Below are 26,982 nucleotides of genomic sequence, written 5' to 3' on the forward strand. Positions count from 1 at the left end.
CAAGCCGGAGGCGCCGAGCCGGCAGGGGGGGGGGGTGAGGGACAGAGCGCCCGGCCCCGGGTGCGGTCCAGCCCCGTCATTCTGCTCTGCAGTCCGACGGGGCAGGTCCACAGGCGCTGCTGCTGGGCCTAATGGAGCTGGCAGCGATTTCCCGGCACTGGGGGCTGGGGGGGGGGGGCTTGTAACCGGAAACTCCCCTCCCTGGCCGCTATATTTAGCACCACAGATCGCAGGCGGGCGGAAGCACAGCTCATTCCAGAGCCAAGCCAGCTCTGTCCAAACCCCAGCAGCCGGCACCCCAGCCTGGTCCTGAAGGGCCCCTGCCAGCTTGGGGGCCTCCACCCTATCTCGGCCTTGTCTAGCGCCCAGCTCGGAACATCCCGAGAGCCCCTCTTACTGGGGAACTCAGAGAGGGAGCCCCCAGGCTAGGGGGCGGGTGGACCTGGGTGGGAGATGGGTGTTGGGATCCAGCGGGCCCCAGAGCAGGGATGGGGGTCTTCCTGGAAGAGGCAGAGCAACCTGGCCCAGCACAGGCAGAATTAGGAGCCCGAGCCCCCATCAGATCCCCAGCCCTCCAGCCCAAGAGCTACAGAAATCCCTATGGGGGGACCCCAAAGGGGAGGACCCAGCTGCTCTGGGCCAGGGGGACCCAGGTCCTGCTCCCAAAAGGCCTGGAGGGAAGCAGATGGGGTCAGGCCACTGTCTCCCTAGCTTTGCAGGGCAGGTGGGGGGCACTCTGTACCCCCAAGCGGGGCTGGCCAGCAGGAAGGGCCCCGGGGGAGGCTGCCTCCTTGGACAGGCTGAGCTTGAATCCTGAGATGGAGTGAGCACCCCTCACCGCTGCCTCCAGGCCGAGGCCGCTCTGAGTGGGCAGAGCCGCTGCTGAAACACGGCAGCTTCTGCAACCCGCGGCACAGCCAGTCTCTGGGCTGTTCTTCCCGCCCACAGCTGGCCACGGCAGGAAGCTTGGGGGTGGCTGAAGGGGGGCACACGGGGAATTGTTCTCTGGACCCCGCCTCTCGCTTCGCTAGGAATTCCCCCTGCTCGGTCCCAGGTCCCCCTGCTGCCAGGCCCTGGCTGGGTCACTGGCCCCTCTCACTTGCACTGTGGTGACCTGTGGCCTCCCTGCCCTGACCTCACCCCCTGCTGCCCCTCTCCCTGCCGCCAGGGAGCTCTGGGAAAATGTAGGTCACTGCTGTGCAGCCCGGCCCGGCCCAGTTGCTCTCTGTGCTTCCCTTGTCTGAGCATGAAGACCCATGGAGAGGCCCCGTGCGGCCCCACACTCATTCCCACCTTAGCCTCGCCTAGGCCTGCCCCTCCCCTGCTCGGCCTCTGCCACTGTGTTTCTCACAGGCCTTCACAGGGGTCAGGCCTCCTCACCCCGGGGGCCTTTGCATGTGCCGTTCCCAGCCCGTCACCTGGCTGACGCTCGCCTGCCCTTGGGTCTTAGCAGGCCCCCGTGCGGTTCGCCCTGCCTGCCTCGCTCTTACAGTTTGTCGTTCTAGCTCTGTTTACCCTTGGACTGGGGGCCCCTCAAGGGTTCACCATTAGGCTGAATGCCGGGCAGAGGCACCCAGGGCTTCCCTGGAGAGTGGGGTCGTGGGCAGGGACAGGGATGAGCCCTGATCCCCTGGAGCTCTGTGTGTGTGTGTGTGTTGGGGGTCTCCTGGCTTGGGGCCTGGAGTACATGGCGGCCTGCTTCTGGGCAGGGGAGAGAAGGAGGCATCCCCACAGTGACACCCCGCGCCCGCGGCCGCGGTCGCGGTCGCATATGGAAGGCTCTGAACACGGCTTGCCTTCTCTTATTTGGCGGCCTTGGCTGGCGTCCTGCCCCTTCACCCCGGCTGACAGAGGGGCTCAGGCAGGGAGGGACGGGTGTCAGGAGCAGAGCCGGGCCCATCTCTTCGTGGCCCTCAGCGGCCCGCCGGTGCCTGGATTCTGGAGGCACTGCTTGCCGGCAGCGGCCTACACCCCGTGTGCGGGTGCACGCTCAGGACAGCCGGGCCCCTTGGCGACTTGGCCGCACAGCCTGGTGAGAAAGAGCTCCTACCCCCTTCTTCGGAGCCGCTTCTCCCAGGAAGCCTTCCGTGCCTCACCCTGCCCCCCGCTGCCGCCAGTCGCGGCAGCTCCGAGCTGCAGGCAGGGACTGCACTCCTAGCACCCAGTCCCCAGCCAAGGGGCCCACGACAGACTCGCCCAGTTGTCGTGGGGGTGGGGCCGGACCCCTGCGGACCTCGGGATCCCTAACTGCCCATGTTTGCAGACGAGGAGCCCTTGGAGTTGACCGCGGGTGGGGGTGGGGGGCGGCGCGAGGTTACCCCGGCAGAGGGCAGCATGGTGATGGGGGGGGGGCGTGGGGACCTGGTGACCGGGACAGCAGGAGGAACCTCTTTGGGGAGCTCCCACCTGGTCCTTTGAGCGAGCACCGCCGCCTTTTATTCTCCGCTCGCTCCCCCGCGTCCCCGCCCAAGCCCCGTCTCCGGCCCGGGCGTTCCGCGAGAGCGTGGCCGGCTCAGCCCCGCGCCAGCGCCGACCCGGCACCCAGCTCGCGCCGCGGAGCATCTGTTGCCGGGCGGCGGGACCCGCGAGCCCTGCGGCGGGCGGGCAGGGGTGTGGGCGCCGAGCAGCGCCCCCTGCGGCCGGCGCGGAGGCCGTGGGGGCGGGGCGGGGCGGGGGGGGGCTTCCCCGGGGAGGGGTCCCAGGCCGCGCCCACCCCGCGTGGGGGCACGGCCCTGATTTGTGCCGGAGGCGGCTTCTCCCCCGGGACTGCGGGGAGCGGCGGCGGCGCACTGATGGGAGGGGACCTCGGCGGTGACCTCAGGGGCGCCCCACCCCCGGCTGCCGACACCCGGCGGGGCGCGCGCGAGGGGAGGCCGCTCGGCCGCGCCGGCCCCCGCACACCGGCTGGGGCGGGGGCGTGGCGGAACCCCCGCCGCCCGGGGCCCCGGCGGAGCGCGCGCCGGGTCCGGGCGCGGGCAGGAGCGCCCTCCGCCGCCTTTAAAGCCCGGCGCCCCCGGCCCCCCCAGCCCCACCCCGCGGCGCGGCCCCGCCCCCTCATGCATATGCAGGTACGCGGGTGACGAATGGGCGAGCGAGCTGTCAGTCTCGTCCCGAACTTGTTGGCTGCGGGCGCCGGGAGCGCGGGCGCGCAGTGCCGAGGCCGGGACCCGCCGCCGCCGCCGGTGCCGCCGCCGCCGCCGCCGCCGCGAGGGAGGGAGCCGGGCCGGAGAGCGGCCGCCTGCGAGCCCGCGCCGCCGCCGCCGCCGCCCCGCGCGCCCGCCGCCCAGGCCCGCGTCCAGGCCGGCGCCCGCATCGCCGCCCCGACCCCGCCCGCCGCCGCCGCCGCCGCCGCCTCTGCTGCCGCCGCCGCTGCCGCCGCTGCCGCCGGCGCTCGGAGGGCGGGCGGGCGGGCGCTGGGGGAGCCGGCGCGGGCCGGGGCGGCGATGCGGGCGCGGGGCCGGGGGCGCCCGCCCCGGAGGCTGCTGCTGCTGCTGGCGCTCTGCGTGCAGGTGAGCGGGGGGCGCGGACGGGGCGCACCGGGCCGCCCCTCGGGGCCGGGCAGCTCCGCCGCGGGCGCCGCCGCTCGCGGCCCTCGAGGCTGCGCGCCGCGGCGGGGGCTGCGGGCGGGTCCCCCCCGCGCCCGCGCCCGCGCCCGCGCCCGCGCCCGGCGGCCCGACCCCGGCCCGCGCCTCCACGCGCTCTCGCTCTGCCTTATTTTTAGGCGGCGCGGCCCATGGGCTATTTCGAGCTGCAGCTGAGCGCGCTGCGGAACGCGAACGGGGAGCTGCTGAGCGGCGCCTGCTGTGACGGCGACGGCCGGACGGCGCGCGCGGGGGGCTGCGGCCGCGACGAGTGCGACACGTACGTGCGCGTGTGCCTCAAGGAGTACCAGGCCAAGGTGACGCCCACGGGGCCCTGCAGCTACGGCCACGGCGCCACGCCCGTGCTGGGCGGCAACTCCTTCTACCTGCCGCCGGCGGGCGCCGCGGGGGACCGGGCGCGGGCGCGGGCCCGGGCCGGAGGCGACCAGGACCCCGGCCTCGTCGTCATCCCCTTCCAGTTCGCCTGGCCGGTACGTGCCCCCTCCTCCCCTCCTCCCCTCCCTCGGCGCCCGCCGCCCCTCCGGCACCTGCGGCGGGGCCCTGCGTGCCGACCGCGCGCGCCCGGGCGGGGCGGGGCCGGCAGGGGGCGCCGCGCGGCGGGGCCGGCCTGGGGCGCGTGCTCCGCGGGGCCCGGTCCGCGCCCGGCCACGTGGGCGCGCGGGGGTCGCGGCAGGGGCGGGGCGGGGCGGGGCGGGGGGTGGTGGTGGCCGCGGCCCGCGTGCGCGGCGGCCTGCGGCGTGTGCCTGCGTCTCGTTGCGCGTGTCTGTCTTGGGGCGGAGGTGGGGGGGAGGCGAGGCGAGGCGAGGCGCGGCGCCCCGGGCCCGGGCAGGCCGCGGAGGCATGTGCGCCGCGCGTGCTGGGGCTGGTCTGGGGCAGGCCCTGGCGGAGCCGCCCCGGGCCCGTGGCCAGGCTTCGCCCGCCCTGCCGTTTCCTGGATGCCCGAGGGTGGAGGTGGGGGGCAGCTCGGGCTGGCGCCCGGGGACCTGGGCCCCCGAGGACCCAAGGTGGAAGCGATGGCTCAGCCCTTGCTGCTGGCCCGGGACCCTCCTCCTCCCCCGCCGCACCCCGGGGAGGAGACGACCCTGGTGTGATCTTCTGTGGCATCATCCGTTCCTGCGCTTTTGGTTTTGTTTGTCATTTTTTTGAAGGGGGGGCTAGAGCATGCCAGGCAGGCAGGAACCATGGGCTTGGGTCTGCTGGGAGGCAAGGGGCTCAGCCCTGTGGACTGCCCTGGGGCAGGCAGGGGATGTGCCCGAGCAGCTGGGCGGGTCTGCCCCGCACCCCCCCTCCCCATGCCTGAGCTGGGCAGCTTTCTGAGCCTGCCCCCTCCCCCACATACAAGGTCTCAGAGGCAGTCCTGGGTGGGGCAGGAATGACAGACGACCTGGAGTGGTAACCCCCCCCCATGCAGGAATTGGCCAGGGACAGCTAGGGTGGGCTTGGGAGAGGATCTGTGAGCAGGGAGAGGCTGGACTAGGGTGCTGGGGTATTGGCCGTCCAGCCTTCTAACCGAGGCCTTCTGGCTGGAGCGGCGGGTGAAGGGCACCAGGAATGTGTCCACCTGGTACCCTGGGCCCAGGAGAGGCTGGGAGTTGAGCTGGCCAAGCTGGCCAGGGTTGGGCCCGGAGGACCGACCCTGTGGAAGGCTGGGCCCCCTGCCCCAACCTGGGCTCTGGGTCTCCTGCTGATGCTTTTTCCTAAGCTCAGACCAGGTGGCCTTGCATGCTACCCCATCCCTGCGCCTTTCGGAGCTCTGAGCTCTAGGAGGATGGCCAGGGTCCCCTTGAGACAGGGCACCGCCCCTGCCTGCCAGCCTGCCTGGCCTCTGGGGTCTCCCTTGACCTCCGGGCCTTGGGTGGGAAAGGCGTCCCTGATGGAGGAGGCAGAGGCAGGCCTGGGAGGGCCCCAGGCAGTTGCGATAAGCTCAGCCCCTCATCCTCACAGTGGGGCAGGCAGGTCTGAGCAGAGCCCGCAGCCTGTCATCTGCACTTGGGCCCGAGCCAGCGCACTCCGGAGCGCTACCTGAGGATGAGTTTTCTGCTTGAGCTGGCACAGGCCGGGGTGGGGGCAGGAAGGCCTGGGAGGAATGCGGCGGGGCCAACGCATGCCCCTCACGGCTCTTGGCCCCATGGGCTGGCCTGGTTTGGAACGGGACAGGGCAGGCCCTCGCTTTCCTGGGAGCCCTGGAGTCTGGGCAGCCGCCCTTGGGACCCCTTCTTGTCCTGCTGTGAGCTGCTTCCCCAGGAGGGGGCTTGGGCTCTGGCGGCCAGGGCGGCCGGGCGGCTGCCTGTTTGGGGGGCAGCTCCTGTCTCTCTGCTGCCCACGGCAGCGCGTCCTTGCCGCTGGTGCCCGGCTGGCCTGTGATGCCAGCGCCCTGGTATTTCCGCTCCCCGCGGCCACGCGGCCTTGGTTTGCTGCAAGTCCAGCTCCGTCCCGTGAGCTGGGGCGCGTTGGAAACTGTGTTTGGGCTTCCTTGGGGAGGGTGGGGGAGGGGAGGGGTGGAGGTGGGTGGGCTCGGGCTAGGGAGCAGCTTGCACTCTGGGGCTCCTGGGAGAAGGTGGTGTGAGGAGGGTCTCGACAGTGGCCAGAGGGGGTAGGGGCGCCGCTGCAGGCAGGTGTGGGCAGTGGCTCCTCTTGTGCCCCGCCTGTGCCCCTGGAGGCAGGAGGCCAGGGAACTAGTCTGGGCTCTGCTCCCCTGCACACCCCTCGAGATGCCGTTGGCCAGTCCCTAAAGCTCCTGCGCCGTGAGCTGTGCTGCCTGCGGTGTGTCCTAAGGGCTGGGGTCAGGCTCTGTATCAGGAGAGGAGCGGGCTCCAGGTTTGGGACGCGGGGAGGTCAGGGTAGAGCTGCTGGTCATCTCCTGACCTGCCTCACAGATGCCCCGTGCCTCCTCCTGGCCCCCCAGGAATTCTGTGACCCCGTCATTGGCCCAGGTGCCTGCCTAGCTGATAGTTGACGGGATGGAGACCACGTCTGGTCATGTGTGTGCACGCCTCTGTGCGTGTGTCTGTCTGTGTGCGTGCTTTCTCTGGGTGTGGTAGGTAGCCGGTGGAGGGTCTGGAGGCGCCTTGTGGGTGCTGGACTCGGCGGGGCTGGCTGACAGAGGGTTCCTGTAGCAGTCAGGGCCCTGTCCGAGGGAGGGGCCAGTGGGAGGTGCTCCCTTGCCTCCTTGGGCCGGGCCGTGGTACCTGGGTACCGGCCGTGGTAGCCCTAGGTGTCCATTGTCGTGCGCACGGTGGGTCCTAGGGGAGGGCTGTGCGTGTGTGCACAGACCCTGACCGGGCCGCCCGCTGAGATCTCAGGCCACACAGCAGGTTCTGGGGCCCCGCTTTCCCATCTGTGAAATAGGGCCATGAGGGGTCTCATGAAGGGAACGGCGCCGCAGGCTGCAGGCTCGGGCTTGGGGGAGCCTGCAGCCTGACTCCCCGGCCTGCGGCATCTCCTCTCCCCGCAGTGCCCCGTGGGAGGCCAGGGTCCCTGAGGGGCTGCAGTGTGCTTCGGGCTGTGTGTGGGGTCGTGGGCCAGTTAGGGAGGATCTGGTGGGTACTGAGCACGGGGCCTGACTCTGTTGTGGCTGGAGGCCGTGGGAGCTTGTCAGCTGCGAGTGTCCCCCCAAGACGGGACGGGCTGGGGTCTGTGGCCAGGGGCGCCTGAGCTGCCCTTGGTGGGGTGAGACACCATCCTGCCTGTGCTCCCCCCCGCCCCTCCTGAGGAGCACAGGGCTGGGGTGGGCCTGGCCCCCACTGGCCCCCACCCCAGCCCACCCCGGAGCACGCTGGGGCTCCCCACGTGTATCCACACCCTGGGAGGGGCCGGGAGTTCTGGCTGGCCACGCGCCGCGCCGCACCTCATCGCCCGCTTGGTGTCAGGAGTCTCGTTCGTGGCTGTGGCGTGGGGACAGCAGGCGGAGCCAGGAGGACGGTCCAGGCCAGGGAGCGCTGGCCTGCGGGCTGGAGGCTTTGTCCTTAGGCTTTGAGGGAGTGGTTTGGGGACGCAGGCTGCAGTGGGACAGCACTGCGGGAGGGGTTGTGCTGGGGGTGTCACAGGACAGACTGCGGATTTTCAGGTCTCCTTCAGCTGTTCTGGGGTCATCTAGATGGGGTTGCCGGGGGGGCAGTCTGGCCCAATGAAGGGCTTCTCAGGGGAGCCGGGCTGGGTGACAAGCCTCTCTAATCTCCAGGTTGAGCTGGGGTCCCCATCCCCAGACCCCCAGGTGAGCAGACCCCGGGTAAGGAAGGTTTGTGTAGTACCAGCGGATTGTGGGCTTTGCTCCAGGGGTCCTACAAGGCCCACGTGACAAGGCATGGGGAGACTCTGGGCTGGGGGTGAACCGCTCGGCAAGGCCCTGGCTGCTCTCTGGTGTGGAGTGTGGGTGTCTGGGGTCCTGTGTGGGGTGGACTTGTGGTCCCGTCCTCCGGCTGAGCCTTGGGGAGAGGTGGCCCCCTCCCCTCTCCCTGGGGACAATGGCAGCCGAGGCCCGGGCTTCTCCAAGGCTCAGGTTTCAGGAAATGTATCTGTGCTTAGAGCTCCTGGCGCCGGCACCGCACTCTGCCCCGCGGGGGGCTGGGCTGCGGACGCGGGGTGCCATGGGAGGAAACCAGGTTGGAGCCCATGGACTCAGGCGGTGGCCCCGGGGGGCTGTGCTGGGTCTCCTTGGCCATGGCAGTTCCCGGGCCCTGGGGCGGGCAGCGTAGCTCCATCCAGGTCTGCCCAGGACCATTTGTGTGTCTTTGGGCTGCTGCCCCGTGTTCCTGTGTCGGATCAGACGAAGCCTGCGGACCTGGCCTGGGGGGGTCTGGGCTGGGGAGAAGGTGGTCAGGTGGTCGGGCTGGGGGGTCTGCCCTCGAGGTGCAGGTGGGTCAGGACGGTCTTTCCGGAAGGGGCGTGGCTGGGCATCCAGGGACTCAGGCCAGTTCGGCAGGGGGGCCCCTCTGCATCAGGCAGGCAGCCCGGGGGAGGCGGGGGACCGGGCCTGCTCCGCGCGCTTGCTGGGGACGTCCTCAGCTGTCCCTGCCGGGCTCTCATTGCCCTGCCCCAGCCCTGGAGCCTCAGGGCACCCAGGAGGCCTCCAGCCCAGACCCCTTGCCTCTCCAGCCCTCCGGGAACCTGGGGTTGACGAAAGCCTGTCCTGGCCAGCGGCTCGCAAGTCAGGAAGCACGGGGAGGAGAGCTCGCTGTAGGGGAAACTGAGTCTGGGGCCTGGCCTGCAGGAGGGGCGGAGGCCCGGTGCCGGGAGAGGACACCTGCCGGCTCAGGTTCTCTCTGGATGATCCCTGTGGTGCGAGTGTGGGGAGCCCAGCTGGCGGGCGCTGGGGCCCTTTTGGGTGGGCGGGTGGGGGCATAGGTAACCGGAGCCCGGGGCGCGGACGGAGGCGGTGGTAACCCTACCTGAGCGGCTGGTGAGGCGCTCCCTGCTCGCCCTGCTCGAGCCCAGGTGCTTGTCTTGCTGGCGTCCTCCGCGCCCGCCCTCGCGGCCCACTCTGCACAGGGGCCGGTCTCCGGTCTCCCGGACCCACCAGCAGCCCCTGCTCAGCTCTGCCTTGGTGACCGCGTGCCGTCCGGTCGACCCCGCTCCCTGTGTCCCCGTGCCATGCTCCTCCGGCCCCGCGGGCCTGCCGTGCTGTTCCGAGTGCTTTCTCCATCTCAGGCTCTTCCTCTCCAAGGCCTGGCCCCACCCCTGTTTAGAGCAGCCCCGCCCCCCCCAGGTCCCTGCTGACCCATCTGCTAGTGACAGAGCCATGCCTGGTGCTTGCTCCACGAGTGGATGGACAGAGTGGGGACTGGGAAGGAGCTGGGCGGGCCCTCCAGCTGTCACCAGGACTAGGAATGACCCGGGGAAGGCTGGCCCGAGAGTAGCATTCTTGGCAGAGGGAGGGAGCCGTGTGTGCAAAGGCCCTGGGGCATGGCGGGCAGGCTGAGATGCGGGCACAGCAGGGGTCGGGGGACTGCAAGGAGGGTGGGAGCCATGGGGAGCCCCGAGGGGGTTCTGAAACTTGGGGAAAACACAGAGCCCTGGGGGTTGTTGGGGCTCCCGTGGGCAGGGGTGTGGAGGCGCCACTGGCTGCAGGGAGCTGGCCAGGCAGTGGCCGTGGCAAGTGCATTTATGGGAGACTCAAGAAGTGGGACTGAGAGCCTGGAGATAGCCCGACATGGCAGGGAGTGTTCTAGCAGGGCTCCTGTCTGTGCTCCGGGGTGGGCATGAGGTCCTGTGGATCTTCCTGGGGCGTCTGGGGGGCTGTGCTCAGGGCAGGGTCAGGAGGGTGTATAAGGCACACAGCCCTGTGGGTGGGCCAGTGTGTCCTGGCGCTGTCTTGCTGCAGCAACAGTCACAGGGCTGTGGAGGGGTCAAGGAGAAGGTCCCTAAAGTAGGGCTGTGCTTGGCATCTGGAGGTGGTGGGTGTGTTGATGCGGCCGGCTGTAGGGGTGGGCCCGGTGTCCAGGGAGGCCGTGGCTGGCCGTGGGAGTGGGGCCGGGGTCCAGGGAGGCCGTGGGAGTGGGGCCGGGGTCCAGGGAGGCTGTGGGAGCGAGGCCGGGGTCAAGGGAGGGCACGGCCTGTCTGCGGCAGCTGTGTACCAAGGGTGGGACCCAAAGGCTGGGGTCCACGTGTCAGGGGAATAGCCCCGTTGCTTGGCTGTGAATCGCGTTCTCCCTGGCATGGCCATACTGCAGGCCCAGGAGACAGGGGCGCCGAGGGCAGGGATGAGGCTGGCCTCGCCAGTGCAGTCCTTCCTTTTGGGGGGAGGCCAGCCAGCCTGGGACCCCAGAGGTGGCCCTGTGCTTTGGGCCCCCAAACTGGGGCATCAGGGTCGGAGGGGTGGCCAGCATGTTCCCGGCTGGGCTGGAAGTATAGAGGGGCTCGCGTCGGGGAGCCCTGGAAGGTCCTGGCTGGGCAGCTGGGCCTCCCCTCCTGCCGGAGCTTGTGGCCCGGGGTAACGGGGTGGGGCTGCTTGCTGGCTCTGGCTACTCTGGGGAGGTGGGTTCTGAGGTTGCCTCATCATCCTGGGAGGAGGGGGTGTGGGGGGCAGCCGTGGGCGGTCCTGGACCTCGGTTTCCCCGTCTGTGCAGCCGGGGCCCCTCCCTGCTCCTTCTGTCCTTAGGAGGAGGTGGGCCTGTGGCCTGTGTGTGTCACACTGGGCACCTGCTCTAGTCTGGGGGCTCTTCGGGGGCTGTGCCCTCCGCCCTCCGTCCCCAGTGCCTGGTGGGGGGAAGCTGGGGTCGTGACAGGCCGTTGTTCCTCTTGGGCCTCTGCTAGCAGCAGGACCTCATGTGTGACAGGCCCCAGCGAGGGGCCTGGGGGTGCTCCCCCCAGACCCTGGGGGGGTACCAAGGGGACCCTGGTCTGGGGCCGCTCACTTGGGCTGTGCCAGGCCTCCGCCCACTGCTCTGCCCGGGTCCCTCTCCCTTTCCTCTGTGCCGATCAAGCCGGTCCGGCCGGCTGGGTGTGGGCTGCTGGGATGGCGGGAGCTTCAGTCCCCAGAGCCTTCGTGAACCTCCTCCGGGTCATTTCGGGGTCTCTTGGGATATGGCATGAGGCTGCTGCTTGGGGCAGAGGGGTGAGGTGGCGGTGGGCGCAGAGGCGGACCCTCCCTGAGCCAGGGGCAGGCTTGGGGCCACGGGTGGGGGTGCAGTGGCCAAGGCTGGGTGCGGTAGGGAGGGGGCAGGGGTGCGGGACAGGGGTGCGGCCGGCCCCTCACTGCCGTTCCGTGTGTGCAGCGCTCCTTCACCCTCATTGTGGAGGCCTGGGACTGGGACAACGACACCACCCCAGACGGTGAGTTTGCAGGGAGCGGAAGGCTGGGCGGGGGGCTGCCTGTGGGGCCCCTCAGGGCACAGGGAGGCTGACCCGCATTAGCCAGAGAGATGCCTGTGGCCAGATTCCTGGTCCTTTGCCTGCTGGCGAGAAGGCCCCTGGTCCCAGGAAGGCTCCCCACCCCCAGGATCTCGTGCGCTGTGTTCCTCTTTGCCCTGGCTGTGAGGGAGCTCTGCCGTGTGTGACCTGCAGAGCTGTGCACATGTCCTCCTCTGTCTTGGTTTTGTCCGTGCTGTTCTCCTGACGAGCTCTCCTGAGGCCACGTCAGGCACCTGGTGGCCTGAGTGCTCCCGAGGGGCTCGCTCTGCCTCCGTGGCCCCTTCTCTGCCTGCCTGTCCTGGATGGGGCTTGAGGGCCCCTCCCTGAGGCTCACGTGCTAGCCGGCCAGCCCGCGCATGGAGTCTTTGGGCCCTGTGGTGACAGGGCAGGGGCTGTGTCCGTGGACAAAGCAGGAGGAGCAGGGCAGCGAGCCATGTGTGCGAGCAGCATGGGCTCGTGTGGTGAGGGAGTGGTGAGGTTCGTGAGGCCAGGTCAGGTGGTGGAAGCTGTGTGGGCCACCGTGAGGACGCTGGCTTTTCCCTGGACGTTGGAGGGTTCGGGCTGCTGCACACAGGATGCACTGGAAGCCTGGGATGGAGGCTGGTGTGGATGCGGCTGTGAATCCCGTAGGTGGTGGGGTGCTGGGCCCAGGGGCGGCCTCGGGGGGAACAGGCCTCTAGCCACAGCGGAGTCCACGTGGAGGCTCAGGGCTTGCTGCTGGGCTAGACCTTGGTTGGGGCGGGGGCTGGCAGCAGAGAGGGCCCCCATGGGGATGGCCGCTCTGGGCAGTGTCACCAGGGTGCCGAGGCAGGCTGAGCCCCGGGCCCCGCTGATGAGGACGCTGGGGCCTGGAGGGGCCGAGCCGGGGGCAGCGCTCAGAGGGCACCAGGCGGGTACAGGGACAGGCTGGCAGGCACTTTGGCCAGACGGGCTCTGGGGAAGGGGGAGGGTGTGAGGCCGTGTCCGGAGAGGCCGGAGCGGGCGATGTCGGAGGCTGCGGAGGCCGATGCACCCGGCATCCCTGGGCCGTGGAGCGGGGAACAGCGCAGACCGGTACGGGGCTGTGGAGCAGGTTTTCATGAGCCGCTGTGCCCAGGGTGGTCAACCTCCCCGCTCGGGCCCTCGGGCCCAGGGGGTTCCTCTGCCTCGAGGCGGGCTGCTCGAGCTCCGGGCCCAGGCGCGTCTCAGGGCGAGAGAAGGCCCGTCCCGGGGCGGGGGGGCCGCGCTCGCCGCTGGGGGCGACCCCGCGGCCGCAGGGAGAGGGAGGGCAGCCTCGCGGAGCTGCGGCCCCGGCCCCCCCGCCCCCCGGCGGCCCGGCCAGTGTCCCTGCTGCCCCCCAGCTCCCCCGGGCAGGCGGCCTCGGCCCGGCTGACTCTGCCGCCCCCCCAAGAGGAGCTGCTGATCGAGCGGGTGTCGCACGCGGGCATGATCAACCCCGAGGACCGCTGGAAGAGCCTGCACTTGCGCGGCCACGTGGCCCACCTGGAGCTGCGCATCCGCGTGCGCTGTGACGAGAACTACTACAGCGCCACGTGCAACAAGTTCTGCCGGCCGCGCCACGACTTCTTCGGCCACTACACCTGCGACCAGTACGGCAACAAGGCCTGCATGGACGGCTGGATGGGCAAGGAGTGCAGAGAGGGTGAGCGGCCGGCGGGCCGGGGGCGCGGGGGGGGGGGTGCGTGGCCGGGCCGGGCGGGGTGAGGGGGCGTGAGGGGGGCGGGGGCCGGCACACCCTCCCCGGGGCTCTGCGGCCTCACGCGCTCCTCCCTGTTCCAGCCGTGTGCAAGCAAGGGTGCAACCTGCTCCACGGGGGCTGTGCCGTGCCCGGCGAGTGCAGGTGAGTAGCCCTCCTGCCCTCGGGGCTCCCCCAGCCGGAGCCTTAGCCGGGCCCTGCGGGCTTCCAGGCCATCCTGCCCTCGGGGGTCCCCCAGACGGCTCCCCTGCACCCCCCACACGCCCTGGGCCTCATGGCTGAGTGGGACGGCAGGGACCCAGGCCTTGCTCTCGTGTCACTTGTAGTCAGCGCAGGGCTGACAACCGTTGTCGTGCCTGGGCGGTGACCGTGCTTCTGCGGGATGGCGGGACAACGGGCCGGGGAGGTGGCCAGGGTGAGCCCACCTCACTCTGGGGCCAGGAGCTGGCCAATGGCCGGTGCCCAGAGCACAGGAGCACCGAGGGCATGGGTGGGCATGGAGAGAGGCCGAGTGGGAGTGGGACATGGGGAAGAAGAGGGGCGCTGGGGGGCCCCAGCGCTGTGTCCCCTGGAGGACACAGGATGGGGTGGGGTGAGGCTGGATAGAAGGTCCAGGGGCCGCTGTGTGGGGAGGGCCAAGTGGGGAGGCTGCTGCAGGGCTGGGAGGTGGTGGGTGAGGACCAGCAGGAGACGGGGAGCTGGGTGGGCCCCACAGGCATCCTGGAGTGGGGTTTTTTAAAGATTTTATGTATTTATTTGACAGACGGAGATCACAAGTAGGCAGAGGGGCAGGCAGAGAGAGGGCGAAGCAGGCTCCCCACAGAGCAGAGAGCCCGATGTGGAGCTCAATCCCAGGACCCTGGGATCATGACCTGAGCTGAAGGCAGAGGCTTTAACCCACTGAGCCCCCCAGGCACCCCGGAGTGGGCTTGAAGAAGGGCTGGGGAGGAGAGCTGGGGGCAGGGAGGAACCCCAGTCTGCTGCGGAACCGCTGGACAGCAGAGCTGCCATCACAGGCCAGACTGCCTGAGGCAGAGCAGGCCGCGGAGGACGGGAGGGGGCGTGGGGGGGTCGCTGACATCTCTCTGGTCCGGGGAGACACCGCCAGAGAAGAGGAGTGGTGTGACCCAAAACACGTGGACCGGGCCGGGGGTCATCCGGTCACGGGAGAGGAGATGGGACGGGCTGGGGGTCATGGGGTCACGGGAGAGGACACAGGATGGGCCAGGGGTCACAGGGTCATGGGGAGAGGACAGGGACCGGCTGGGGGCCGTAGGGATCCAGAGATGAGGAAGATGGATGGGGTGCTGGTCAGGGCACCCTGAGAGGGAGAGGTCTGGGTGTCTTCTATAGGCAGGGAACAACTGCAGACCTCGAGCAGGGCCTGGGTGGGGGGCGGTGGGGGGAGCGGGAGCTGCAGGTGAGCTTGTTGCCCATGTTGGGGACAGGGCAGCAGGGCAGCTGGAGGGGCCGGGCAGTGTGGAAGCCAGGGTGGGCGCCGGTGATGCACCAGGACAGCCTGGGTGCCGGGGGACTTCGGAGTGGCTGTGCCCTGTCGCCGAGCTGGGGGGGGGTGCGAGGGAAGCGCTGCCCCGGCCGGGGGCTCGTGGGCCCCAGAACCTCACCCTGGGAGGCAGGTTGCTGGCCTGAGTGTCCTCCGGCAAGGACAGTGAGCCCAAGTAACTTGTCCGCGGCAGCTCGTGCAGGTTTGGCAGCTGGCCAGCTCAGGAGACAGGAAGGGAGGGGTGGGGACCCCTCTGCGCGTCCTGTGATGGCTCTGGCCGGGAGGTGGCACGAGGAGCCGCCCGGCCAGCCCCAGGGCAGGGAGGCAGAGGCTTCCCTGCGAGGGCAGAGGTTGGACGTGGGGAGGGGGCCCCCGACTCGGCCTTCGTACGTACCTCAGACACGTGGAATAGGCCTCTGGGCGGTGCGGGGAGCTCGGCCGGGGTAAGGGGCCCCTGGTGGGTGGAAACCTGGCCCAGGGCTGCTTCCTGTCTTGGGGGGCACACCAGGCGCCAACCCTGGGTGGCACAGGAGGTACCGGACTGGCCGGCTGCCTGGAGCGGAGCCATGCTTTGCAGCTTCGCTCTCGGATCTGTGTCACAGGCGTGAGCCTGGGGACGCTGGGCAGCTGGGGCCAGGGCTCAGGACCCCCGGCGGTGAGCACCGTGGGGCTGGGTCCCGGGCGGCACACTGTGGCCTGCTGCCCCGGGTGCCTGCACCACCCTCATGCTGGGCCTAAGCGGCCAGGGCGGGAGGGCGGTGGGAGGGAGGCGGCTCTCCTGGCTCCCCTGACCCTGCTGCTCAGAGCCCCAGGAGCCATAGGTGTGCCCCGCCCACTCGGTGGGGGCAGCCCAGCTGCCGCGGGTGGCTCAGGGCTCAGGTTTCAGGACCGGACACCCCCCACCGGATGCTGCTGCGGAGATGGGCCTGCCTTCCTGCCGCCTCCTCCCTGGGCTTCTGGAGCCACAGGCCAGGGAAGCTGGGGGGGGGGGGCGGGGGGGACGGCGGCTGGTGAGGGCTGCCCCACCCAGGGCTGAGAGCACATCCTCAGGGCCCGCAGGGGTCTGGGTGCTGTGCTTGGTGTCCTGGTGGGTGACCCAGCGCGGGTTCCTCACAGCACCTGGAGGGCAGGTTCCCTGGGGGATGTGCAGCTCTTGTGCCCATGGGCCCTCCCGGCACGTCTGGGCGGGATACTGGAGCCCCGTGTTCCAGTCTGGGCTTCCCTGTGGCCTGCCGCCGAGCCTGGCAGCAGCCCTTGGCCGTGGAGCTCGGGGCAGCCCAGGAAGGGGCTGTTGGCTCCCTCCTCACAGAAGGAAGCTCGCGCGGCAGGTGGCGGCACGGAAGGGACTTTGCGAGAGGGGAGTTGCTTTCCTCAGCACCTTCCGGTTCCAGGAAGGGGGTCCCCAGGGGGGTCCTGTCCAGGGCCTGGAGGGCAGCCTCCTGGCCCACAGGGAGTCCGCTGCAGGACGATGGACGGCAGTGCCCCCGAGTCAGGCTGAGCTCTGGGCCCTTGGAAGGCCTGCCCCAGTGGGAGTGGGGCCTGCGTGAGTGGCCTGGTACCCTTGGTGCCCAGCCGCCGGCCTCTCCTCTTGAAGGACTTCCCAGAGAGAGTCTTGGCCCATCGCTGGAGGCAGGGCCAGGCCTTGGGGTCGTGGCTTTGGAGCCAAGAAGCCTGTCTAGGCCATTTGCCAGGGACAGGTGACTCTTCCTGGGTCAGGAGTGGCCCCGTGTGGGGCACGTGCTGGGGCCTCCGTGTCCCCATCTGTGAGGCGGGCCCTGATGGGGCTCCATGGGAAGGCAGTTCCTGTCCTTGAGTTCCAGGTGAGGTCGCACACGGTGCCCGAGGTCTCAAGAGCCGGGGCTGAGCCTAGAGCCCTCTGCTGACGTCCCACCGGCCTGCCTGGCTCTGGGCGTGACCTGGCCGGTGGCACCTGGTGAGCTGGAGCTGGCACGCCTGTTCCTGGGGTCCCGGCAGGGCCTGCCTTTCTCGGCGCTCGCTCTTGGGGCCCTGCTCCAGGGTGAGGCCCAAAATAGCTCAGGGAGGAGTGGCTGGGCAGCTGCGGCCGGCCATCCGAGGCCAGCGGCCGGGAAGTGCCCGTGAGGGTGCCGTCACCCCCGCCTGGCCCGGGGCCAGCTCCGCTTCAAAGGCTGCGGCCGCCAGCCCTGGGCCGGCCCGTGACACTCTGCGCCTGCGTCCGGAGCCAGCCTGGAGCCTCCCCGGCCGGCCTCACGCTCCCGGCCTCCTGCAGGTGCAGCTACGGCTGGCAGGGGCGGTTCTGTGACGAGTGTGTCCCGTACCCCGGCTGTGTGCACGGCAGCTGCGTGGACCCCTGGCAGTGCAACTGTGAGACCAACTGGGGCGGCCTGCTCTGTAACAAAGGTAGCGGCGGCCGGCGGGGCCAGAGCGGGGCGCCCCGTGGGGAAGGCGGGCGGGGGCGGTGCGGGCGGGGGGGGGGGCGGGCGGGCCTCTGAGGACCCTGCGTTGCCCCCAGACCTCAACTACTGTGGCAGCCACCACCCTTGTGTCAACGGGGGCACGTGCATCAACGCCGAGCCCGACCAGTACCACTGCGCCTGCCCTGACGGCTACTCGGGCAAGAACTGCGAGCGGGGTACGTTGGTCGCCGGCGGCTGGCGTTGGGCTGGCGGCTGGCCGGCCTGGCGTGGGGGGACCCGTGCCTCTGGCCTCTCGGTGTGGGAGGCCCTCCCGGACCCACACCCTGGGGCCTCGGGGAAGGTGAGGAGCGGGGGCTGCCACATGCCCAACCCCAGCCCCGCCTCTGGTCCCCGTGCAGCTGAGCACGCCTGCGTCTCCAACCCGTGTGCTAACGGGGGCTCCTGTCACGAGGCGCCCTCCGGGTTCGAGTGCCGCTGCCCGTCAGGCTGGAGCGGGCCCACCTGTGCGCTCGGTGAGTGCCCGCTCGCGCGAGATGGGGGCTCCGGACTGGCCTCGGGGGAGCCGGGATGGGGCAGGGTGGTTGACGCCTGATAGCCTGGGGCGGAGGGCCAGGCCCATGGCCGCCTTCCCCGCAGCCCAACCCCACGCCCCTCCCTGTCCCTGCACAGACATCGACGAGTGCGCCTCCAACCCCTGTGCGGCGGGAGGCACCTGCGTGGACCAGGTGGACGGCTTCGAGTGCGTCTGCCCCGAGCAGTGGGTGGGGGCCACCTGCCAGCTGGGTAAGGGTCCCGTGGGGCTGGCGCGTGCATGGCCTGTGTGCTGCGGGCGTGTGGCGGCTGCTGCTGGGGCTGCGGGGCTGCGGGCGCCAGGTGTGCGAGCAGGGGCCGCTGAGCCCCATGGCCCCCTTCTCCTCCGCAGACGCCAATGAATGTGAAGGGGAGCCGTGCCTTAATGCTTTTTCTTGCAAAAACCTGATTGGTGGCTATTACTGTGACTGCATTCCGGGCTGGAAGGGCGCCAACTGCCACATCCGTCAGTTTGGGGGGCGGTGGCGGGGGCGGGGCCGGCGGCGCAAGGACCCTTGTGACCCCGCCCCTTGTCCCCAGACATCAACGGTAACTGTCGTGGGCAGTGTCAGCATGGTGGCACCTGCAAGGTGAGACGCGGTCCCCCTGCCCTGCGCGCGTCGGGGAGGGCCAGGGGGCGGTGCTGCCCCTGGGGTGGGAGGGGTGGCCTCTGGAAGCTCACCCCCCTGCTCCCCGCCCCCTTCCCCGTCCCCCGCCTTCCCTCCCCCTGCGCCAGGACCTGACCACCGGCTACCAGTGTGTGTGCCCGCGGGGCTTCGCCGGCCGGCACTGCGAGGTGCGGCTCAACGCGTGTGCCAGCGACCCCTGCCACGGAGGCCTCTGCGAGGACCTGGTGGACGGCTTCCGCTGCCACTGCCCCAAGGGCAAGTCCGGGCCCCTGTGCGAGGTGAGGCCCAGGCCGCGGCCCCAGGAGCTGCAGGGCACACCGTCATCCCCAGGCCACCCCCGTGAGCGGGACAGCCCGCAGGCGGGGTTGGCCGTACAGGGCATCCTGGGCTCGGTTCTGGATGGAGACCTGGCCCTAGAGCTAGGGAAGGGCCACAAGGTCACTCTCGTCATGACAAGTGCCTCCTGCTAGGGTGGGCTGGCTGGCCAGTTGGCTGGAACAGTCTTGATGCAGTCGAGCACGGGAGCAGTGTCAAAGAGGGGCCCTGCGGGGGACGGGGTGCCTGAGGGTGCGTGTGTCCCTCCTCCTTAGCGCCTCACAGCCCCACCTTTTCTGACCTGCCCTAGCCTTTGGGGGTACAGGACACCAGGGGCAGGGCTCCTGACCAACAGGCTTTCTGGGGCCCTTGGTAGAAGTTCCTCCCCCAGCCGTGGAGCCGGTGGTGACACTTTTGGGAAAGCCCCGCATGCTGGGCCCGGGGCGGCTGTGCCGGCTGGGGAGGGGGTGAGGAGCCGGCTTTCCTGCCGCAGGAGGGCCGAAGGCCGGACGCTGCCTGGTGAGCCAGAGGAAGCGGCCGCGGCGAAGCGGAGGGTGGTGGGAGGGGCCTGGTGACCTGCAGGTGTTTCCGTCCAGCTGATGGGCCTGGACGGTCTCGGGTGGGCGGTCCTGCAGGCTCTGGCGGCAGAGGCCTGGGTGCGCCGGGGCCCGGGCCTCCGGGAGTCCTCGCAGGGACGGCCGGCGCGGCGGGGGCCTGGGCCCTCACGGCTGCTCCCGCCCCACAGGTAGACGCGGACTTGTGCGAGCCCAGCCCCTGCCAGAACGGGGCCCGCTGCTACAGCCTGGAGGGCGACTATTACTGCGCGTGCCCCGACGACATGGGGGGCAAGAACTGCTCGGTGCCCCGGGAGCCGTGCCCGGGCGGGGCCTGCAGAGGTGGGCGGGGCCCGAGGGAAGTGGGCGGGGCCTGCAGCGTGAGCTGGGGCCCGGGGGCGGGGTCGCGCCCGCGCCCCGACCCCTGCCGTTGGGGTGGGGTTGGGGCGGGTGCGGGGCGACCTGGGCGCCCTGACCGCGCCGCGTGTGCTCAGTGATTGACAGCTGCGGGCTGGAGGCGGGGCCCGGGGCGGCCGGCCTGGCCCCCGGCGTGTGCGGCCCGCACGGGCGCTGCGTGAGCCTGCCCGGGGGCAACTTCTCCTGCGCCTGCGACAGCGGCTTCACGGGCGCCTACTGCCATGAGAGTGAGTAGCCCGGGGCGGGCGGGGCGGGGCGGGGCGGCCCCGGGACCCTCTGCTCACCCTGCCCCGCCCCGTCCCGCAGACATCGACGACTGCCTGGGGCAGCCCTGCCGCAACGGGGGCACGTGCATCGACGAGGTGGACGCCTTCCGCTGCTTCTGCCCCAGCGGCTGGGAGGGCGAGCTCTGCGACACCAGTGAGTGGCCCGCGCCGCCCGGTGGTCCCGTGCCCAGTGGGTCCCGGCTCTGGGTAGTTGGCGCCCCAAAGGGACCTGGATGGGGGGGGGGTGCCCTGCAGGTGTCTCTGGTCCCGCCTCTCTTGCTCTCCCCTGCCCCCCCCCCCAACCGCCCCTGAGCGCCGGCGACCCCCGCTGACCGGCGTCCTCGCCCCCAGATCCCAACGACTGCCTTCCCGATCCCTGCCACAGCCGCGGCCGCTGCTACGACCTGGTCAACGACTTCTACTGCGCGTGCGACGACGGCTGGAAGGGCAAGACCTGCCACTCGCGTGAGTGCCCCTGGGCCCCTGGCGCACGGGCGCCGCCGCGCGCATGCGCACTGAGCAGCCGTGTGCCCACAGGCGAGTTCCAGTGCGACGCCTACACCTGCAGCAGCGGCGGCACGTGCTACGACAGCGGGGACACCTTTCGCTGCGCCTGCCCCCCGGGCTGGACGGGCAGCACTTGCAACATCGGTGGGTGACCAGGCGGGGGAGGCGGGGGTCAGGCACCACACTCCCCCACCCGCGCCCCAGACCACCCGCCGGCCTCCTGCCCCTGGTCTCGTCTGCCCTGGCCCCTCGGGATCTGCAGCAGAGGCTCCGCGCAGGCCCACGGGCAGACAGTACGGCCCTGTTCGCCCCTCTCCCCTTCACAGCCCAGAACAGCAGCTGCCTGCCCAACCCCTGTGAGAACGGGGGCACGTGCGTGGGCAGCGGGGACTCCTTCTCCTGCATCTGCCGGGACGGCTGGGAGGGCCGCACCTGCACGCACAGTGAGCTCGTGGGTTGGGGGCTGCAGAGGGAGGCCCCGGGGGGGGGGTGGGGGGGTGGGGGATGGGGGGGTGGGGGTGGGCCGTAGCCTGGGGGTGGGAACCTGGGCCTCATGACCCGGCCCCTAGACCTGCTCCTCCCCCCTGTCTGCCCGAGTGACAGGTCCTCCTGGAGCTAGCTGCCCTGGGCCCCGCCGCCCTCAGCCTCCCTGTCCGGCGTCAGTGGGCTGGCACAGGCAGTGTGTCCAGGCCTGGCCCTGGGGGTGCGGGCCGGTGTCCAGGCCTGGCCCTGGGGGTGCGGGCCGGTGGAGGTGTTACCGACCTTCCTCTCTCTTCTTGCGCACAGACACGAATGACTGCAACCCCCTGCCTTGGTGAGTGGCAGCCCCGGAGGCCGGCTGACCCCGGGGAGTTCGGCCTGCGGGGGGCCCTCCCTGAGACCTGCTCTCTGCCCCGCAGCTACAACGGCGGCGTCTGCGTCGACGGCATCAACTGGTTTCGCTGCGAGTGTGCCCCCGGCTTCGCGGGTCCCGACTGCCGCATCAGTGAGGCGCCCCGGGGGGGACTGGGCGGGGGGTGGTGTGCCGTGGGTCCCGACTGCCACATCGGTGAGGGGCCCCGGGGGGGGGGTCCTGGGGTGGGAGGGGGGTGCCGCCAGGCCCAGCCCACCTGTATGTCTGGGCCTTGCCAGCAGTGCCCTCTGCTCAGCTGGGGTGACCCTGTGACAGCAGCGGTCCCCAGGGTTTCCTGGCACGTCCCGTGCCAGAGGCGTGTGGAGGACGGGGACAGGCACTCATCCATGCCCTTGACCACTGGCAGAGCCCCCGAGGGGCACACTGGTCAAGACCGGGGCTGGCAGGGTCTCCGCCACTTTGCACGGCCTCCTGTGCTGGCCCGAGCGTCCTTCTGGGCCCCGCGTGAGGGCACTGGCCCCCCTCACGGCCACCTGAGCCGGCCACTTCCTCCGCAGACATCGACGAGTGCCAGTCCTCGCCTTGCGCCTACGGGGCCACGTGCGTGGATGAGATCGACGGCTATCACTGCAGCTGCCCGCCGGGCAGGGCTGGTCCACGGTGCCAGGATGGTAGGCGGGGGGCACCGGCCCCAGGGGGGCCATGCCACCAGGGGCGTGGGGAGGACCTGGCCTCTGGTCCCGGCTGCAGACGCCCCCAACTCCTTCTCCCCACAGTGATTGGATTTGGGAGGCCCTGCTGGTCGCAGGGGGTGCCCTTCGCGCACGGGAGCTCCTGGGTGGAGGACTGTAACGGCTGCCGCTGTGTGGACGGCCGCCAGGACTGCAGCAAGGTGTGGGGGCCGCCTGGGAGCCTCCCCCTGGCCTGGGAGCCCCGAGGGCTGCCGCTGCGGGGCTGTGGGGAGCCGCGTCCACTCCCTCCGCCGGGCCTGCCGGGAGGAATGCTCTGGGGCAGGCCCTTCCTCTCATGCAGCTGGGGAGACGGGGAGACAGAGCTGGGGGCCCTGACTGGCCTCCTCCTTCTTGGGGCACCCCCCTGCTCCAGGGGAGGCCCGTCCTTATTCTGAGTCTGTCCCGGGAGGCTGTGGAGAGGCAGGGCACCCTGGGACTTGCTGACCGCAGCCGTGTCTTTCTCTCCTGCACGGTGTCCGTGTGTGTCTGGGGGTCTTTGTCTGCGTGCGCCTGCGTCCGTCCTGTGTGCGTGCCTGACCCAGGTGTGGTGTGGGCGCAGGCCTTGCCTGCTGGCCGGCCGGCCCGACACCTTGAGTACCCAGTGCCCGCCAGGGCAGCGGTGCCAAGAGAAGGCCCCAGGCCAGTGCCTGCAGCCGCCGTGTGCAGCCTGGGGGGAGTGTGGCACCGAGGAGCCGCTGCTGCCTGGCACCCTGTGCCTGCCGCACTCCAGCCACCTGGACAACAACTGTGCCCGCCTCACGCTGCACTTCAACCGCGACCAAGTGCCCCAGGTGAGTGGTCCCGGGAGGGGCACACTGACCGGCTGCAGCCCCCCAGCGCCGCCAGCCTTTCTCAGAGGGCCCGAGGGGCCGCGCAGGGAGTCGGGCCCTGTGGGGTCCAGAGGAGGGAGAGTTGGGCCCCGTGTGCACTCGGGGTCAGGGGAGGAGGGCTGAGACCAGGTGAGGCCCCCGCCCGCCGCGGGCCTGCAGGTGGCTCCCCTCTGGCAGGGAAGGAAGACGGGGCCGTGGGGGCACCACCAGGCCTCAGCCGCCCTGACTTGGGCTGGCGGTCTGCTTGCTGGGCGGGCGGGGAAGTCCGCTCCCTCCTGGACCCCCGATCCCTGGCCTGCTCCTCATGGGCCCGAAGGTGTGACCTGCCGTGTGCCTGTGGGGCCAGCGGCAGGATGGGCCGCCTCGGGTCTGTGCCCCCGGGACCCCGCTCACGTGCTGCTTGTCCCCACCCAGGGCACCACCGTGGGCGCCATCTGCTCTGGGATCCGTGCCCTGCCAGCCACAAGGGCAGTGGCCCGGGACCGCCTGCTCGTGCTGCTCTGTGACCGGCCGTCCTCGGGGGCCAGCACGGTGGAGGTGGCTGTGGTGAGTACTAGGCGAACGGCTCGTCACTTCTGCCCGCGTCCCTTTTCCAGAGTCCGTTCTGTCTCTCTTCTTGGGAGGTGCTGGGGACAGAGGCCCAGGCCAGGCTTGTCCCCAGGTGGCTGGAGGCAAAAGGTGACTCATGCACTCAGGACTTTATTCCTGTGTGCCTGTGCCTTGGGAGTCCAGGACACTCTGTGCCCTCACTGTGGGCTGGTGGGGCCAGGCTGGGTCGGGTCACCTGTCCCGTCTGCCATAATGAAAGACAGGTCCGGGGCAGCAGGCAGAGAGCAGGGAAAGCTGATCTGCAGGTGAGGGGCGTGGAGGGAAGGTACGGGGAGGCGGGGTCCTCGGAGGCCAGGCTCAGCTGCAGGAGCAGGTGCCGAGTCACCCAGGGCCGGCTCGCAGGCCGGGGATTTCGGAGGCAGTGTCGACAGAGTGGTGGCTGTGACACGGGACTCGGTCTGAGGCCCTGGAGGCCAGGGCTCTGAGCAGGGGTCTCTGGAACTGTGGGGGGCCCCCCAGGGTCTGTGGTTGAGGCTCAGGGGCAGTGCGGAGAGGGAAGACCAGGGCCCGGGGTCCAGGGTGGACGGTAGTAGGGCGTGGCGGGGAGGGGGGGAGAAAAGGCAGGGCGGCTCCTCAGGGCGCTGGCCGCTGGCCGCCACTGGCTTGTTGGGCCATGGAGGCAGAGGCGGGGACTGTGGCCAGGGATGTGTGGACAGAACCCTGGAGCCCTTGGGTGCGGCCAGTGGGGATGGTTGCCTGCCGGGGAAGGAAGGCTGCTTGCCTGTGCTCGTCCCCGATGCAGGTGGTCTGGAGGAAGGGTAGGCGAGGCCACACCCGCCACCTCGGAGCCACGTGGTCGGGGTCGTGCCCGCTGCAGGCCTGTCCTCCGGCCGGTGCCCCCACAAGAAGCCCCGGGGCCCCCAGCCCCCTGCACCCCTCTTGGCAGCTGGCCGCCAGCCTTGGTGTTCCACGGTCTGGGCACGGGGCGGGAAGGCCGTGCTGGCGTCTGTGGCCAGCGGGGCCTCCCTGTGGTGTCCTCCCTGCAGTCCTTCAGCCCTGCGAGGGACCTGCCGGACAGCAGCCTGGTCCAGAGCGCCGCGCACGCCATCGTGGCGGCCATCACCCAGCGGGGCAACAGCTCGTTGTTCTTGGCGGTCACCGAGGTCAAAGTGGAGACGGTCGTCGTGGGCAGCTCTTCCGTGGGTGAGTGAGGGGGCCTGGGCCGAGTGGGACTCGTCCCACACACGTGGCTCAGAGGGACGGGGCCAGGCTGAGCGCAGGTGGCGGGGGGGGGGCGGGGGAGCTGCCAGTTCCCGGGCCCCGCCCCCTCCCCGCGGCTGCCCCTGCACCTGCTGTCCCAGCCCCTCCCCTGGGTCCCTCCCCCTCAGGCAGGAGCCAAAGGACGGGCATCCCAGGCCTGGGCGTGTGCCGGTCCCCGCACCCGGCCACCCTGTTCGTGCCCCCCAGGCCTGCTGGTGCCGGTGCTGTGCGGCGTGTTCAGCGTGCTGTGTCTGGCGTGTGTGGCCGTCTGCGTGTGGTGGACCCGCAAGCGCAGGAAAGAGCGGGAGAGGAGCCGGCTGCCGCGGGAGGGCAGCGCCAACAACCAGTGGGCCCCCCTCAACCCCATCCGCAACCCCATCGAGCGGCGGGGCGGCGGCGGCCTGTGTGGGGGCCACAAAGACGTGCTTTACCCTTGCAAGAACGTCACGCCCCCGCCGCGTAGGGCGGGCGAGGCGCTGCCCGGGCCCGCGGGCCGTGGGGACGTCGGGGAGGAGGACGAGGAGCCCGGGCGCGGCGAGGGCGACTGCCCGGAGGCCGAGAAGTTCCTCTCGCACAGATTCACCAAAGACCCCAGCTGCTCCCCCGCGAGGCCGGCCTCCTGGGCCTCGGGCCCCAAAGTGGACAACCGTGCGGTCAGGGCCGCCAGTGACGCGCGCCGCGCCGGCACGGAGTAGGGCTGCCCGCAGCGGGGCCGGGGCCCAGGGCCGCCCGCAGCCGTAGGAGGCCGAGGCCGTGTGCATAGTTTCTTTATTTTGTGTAAAAAAACACCAAAAACCAAAAACAAATGTTTATTTTCTACGTTTCTTTAACCTTGTATAAATTATTCGGTGACTGTCCGGCGGAGAACAGTGGAGTATTCTCGGATACTTGCTATTTTTGTAACGTTTCCGTGTGTCGCATGCGCTGTGTGGCAGGAGAGCGCAGAGGGTGTCTGTGTCCCCACCAGGTTGTCTGTTACCAGCGGTGGTGCACTGTTTACAGAATCTTCCTTATTATTCCTCATTTGGTGTTCTCAGTGGCTCCAGGCCAAAGAGCCAGTGGGACCCTTGGCTGTTGGCGTGGCCCGTGGCGTAGGTGGGACCCATGGCTGACGGAGTGGCCTGTGGTCGTTGGTGTGGCCGGTGGCGTCGGTGGGACCGGTGGCTGTCCGTGTGGTCCGTGGCGTTTGGTGGGACAACCCAAGGCTACTGGTGTGGCCGGGGGCATCGGTGGGACCGGTGGTTGATAGTGTGGCCTGTGGTCGTCGGTGTGGCCCGAGGCTCTCGGTGGGACCTGTGCCGTGTGGCACGGCCAGTGGCTGTCGGCGGCACTGCAGTGGTCAGTGGGGCTTGAGGTCCTCGCAGGGGCCCACGGCAGACGCCGGCCGGCTCGCTGGCAGCCCCTTCCCCGTGCCGTCCTGGCCCGCTTCCGCCTGGGCCCGTAGAGATCTTTCAACTGTGTTTCCGGAAGTGCCCTTCCCGGCTGCTCTGTTCTCCCCGGCACGGGGGCAGAACCGAAGCTCGCGACAAGTGCCTTCACACAGACCCTCCCCTGGCGGCTGCCAGCGTCCGTGGGCTCCAGGCCGCTGCCCACCTGCCGGCCCCGGCCCCCTCCTCGCGAAAGTGCGTTTTTGTAAATATGTACATATTAAATGAATCACTCTGTATATTTGATTTAATAACTTAAATGTTTTGGCCTTCCTTGTTCTCTTTGGTGCTTGTTTTCTGGACGTGGGCAGGGTGGAGAGCCGGCTCGCGTGTCGGGCACAGGCAGTGGTGGCCACAGGCAGGGAGGTGGTTCCCCCGGGCGCCTGAGGCCGTGAACATGTCGCTGTCCTGTGTGGTTGACTTGGGCTTGGGGGAGCTTCCCGGGAAGCGGAGGAAAGGAGGCGCTCTGCAGTCCCCACTAAAACTGCTAAAAAAAAAAAAAGCTTTATAAAACCATTTTAAGTTGCTTATCCATTAAAAGCTCTTAAAGTTTTAGGAAATTCCCAAGTCAAGCCTCGAGAGAGTGAAAACATGAGGCTGGCAGCCACCGTCGGTCTGCGTCGGCGTGGCTGGCCGGTGGCGTGGCGGCGGCCGTGGGAGACCCACCCAGATGCCACCGTGCACCGAGCTCGCGCTGTTTGCTCTCCCTCGAGGGAGTGGGTGGGCACAAGCCGAGAGGCAGAGCCAAGACCCGGTGTTGGGCCGCAGCGGGGGGACACGACTGGGGACGGCCCGGGAGTGGACTGGGAGGGGCTGCGTGTTTCCTGCTGCACGGGGACGGGTCCCCCAGCCGTCCGGTCCCCGGTTCCCCAGGGGCCACATGAGGAGCAGTCTCTCGAAGACCCAGTCGGCCCGTCTGCTCCTGTGCCGTGTGCGAGGCCAGCTCTGCAGGAGATCCTGCTCTCCGGATGGGGACAGGGCAGTGGCAAGCCCTCATCCCGCTCGCCTCCAGGCGCTCGTCCCGCACG

General features: G+C 70.2%; 1 protein-coding gene across 3 annotated transcripts; it reads left to right on the plus strand.

The window, feature by feature from the left end:
* The first annotated feature begins 3,407 nt into the window (after positions 1-3,407).
* Positions 3,408-26,227, plus strand: JAG2 (jagged canonical Notch ligand 2). 3 transcript variants are annotated; one of them, XM_082736511.1, is made up of 26 exons: positions 3,408-3,509; positions 3,722-4,072; positions 11,315-11,372; positions 12,841-13,092; positions 13,230-13,290; positions 16,899-17,029; positions 17,142-17,261; positions 17,445-17,558; positions 17,716-17,829; positions 17,969-18,082; positions 18,157-18,206; positions 18,353-18,523; positions 19,306-19,456; positions 19,609-19,758; positions 19,838-19,951; positions 20,149-20,262; positions 20,335-20,448; positions 20,631-20,747; positions 21,091-21,118; positions 21,204-21,289; positions 21,715-21,828; positions 21,934-22,049; positions 22,431-22,679; positions 23,133-23,264; positions 24,314-24,470; positions 24,735-26,227. In XM_082736511.1, exons 1-26 carry the CDS (start codon positions 3,444-3,446, stop codon positions 25,220-25,222), a joined length of 3,732 nt encoding a protein of 1,243 aa, XP_082592637.1. In that variant the 5' UTR covers positions 3,408-3,443; the 3' UTR covers positions 25,223-26,227. The 3 variants fall into 3 exon arrangements, with proteins under 3 accessions (XP_082592637.1, XP_082592638.1, XP_082592639.1); XM_082736512.1 differs by lacking the exon at positions 17,969-18,082; XM_082736513.1 differs by lacking the exons at positions 3,408-3,509; positions 3,722-4,072; positions 11,315-11,372 and adding an exon at positions 11,399-12,076.
* The last annotated feature ends 755 nt before the right edge of the window (positions 26,228-26,982 follow it).

The sequence above is a fragment of the Mustela nivalis genome (assembly GCF_964662115.1).
Source record: "Mustela nivalis genome assembly, chromosome: 6".
In the NCBI taxonomy this organism is placed as follows: Eukaryota; Metazoa; Chordata; class Mammalia; order Carnivora; family Mustelidae; genus Mustela; species Mustela nivalis.

Coding starts and splice junctions, on each gene's coding strand:
- JAG2 (XM_082736511.1), top strand. CDS start 3,444: ATGCGGGCGCGGGGCCGGGGGCGCCCGCCCCGGAGGCTGCTGCTGCTG. Junction 20,748..21,090: donor GGGCCGCACCTGCACGCACA/GTGAGCTCGTGG, acceptor TCTTGCGCACAG/ACACGAATGACTGCAACCCC. Junction 21,829..21,933: donor TGGTCCACGGTGCCAGGATG/GTAGGCGGGGGG, acceptor TTCTCCCCACAG/TGATTGGATTTGGGAGGCCC.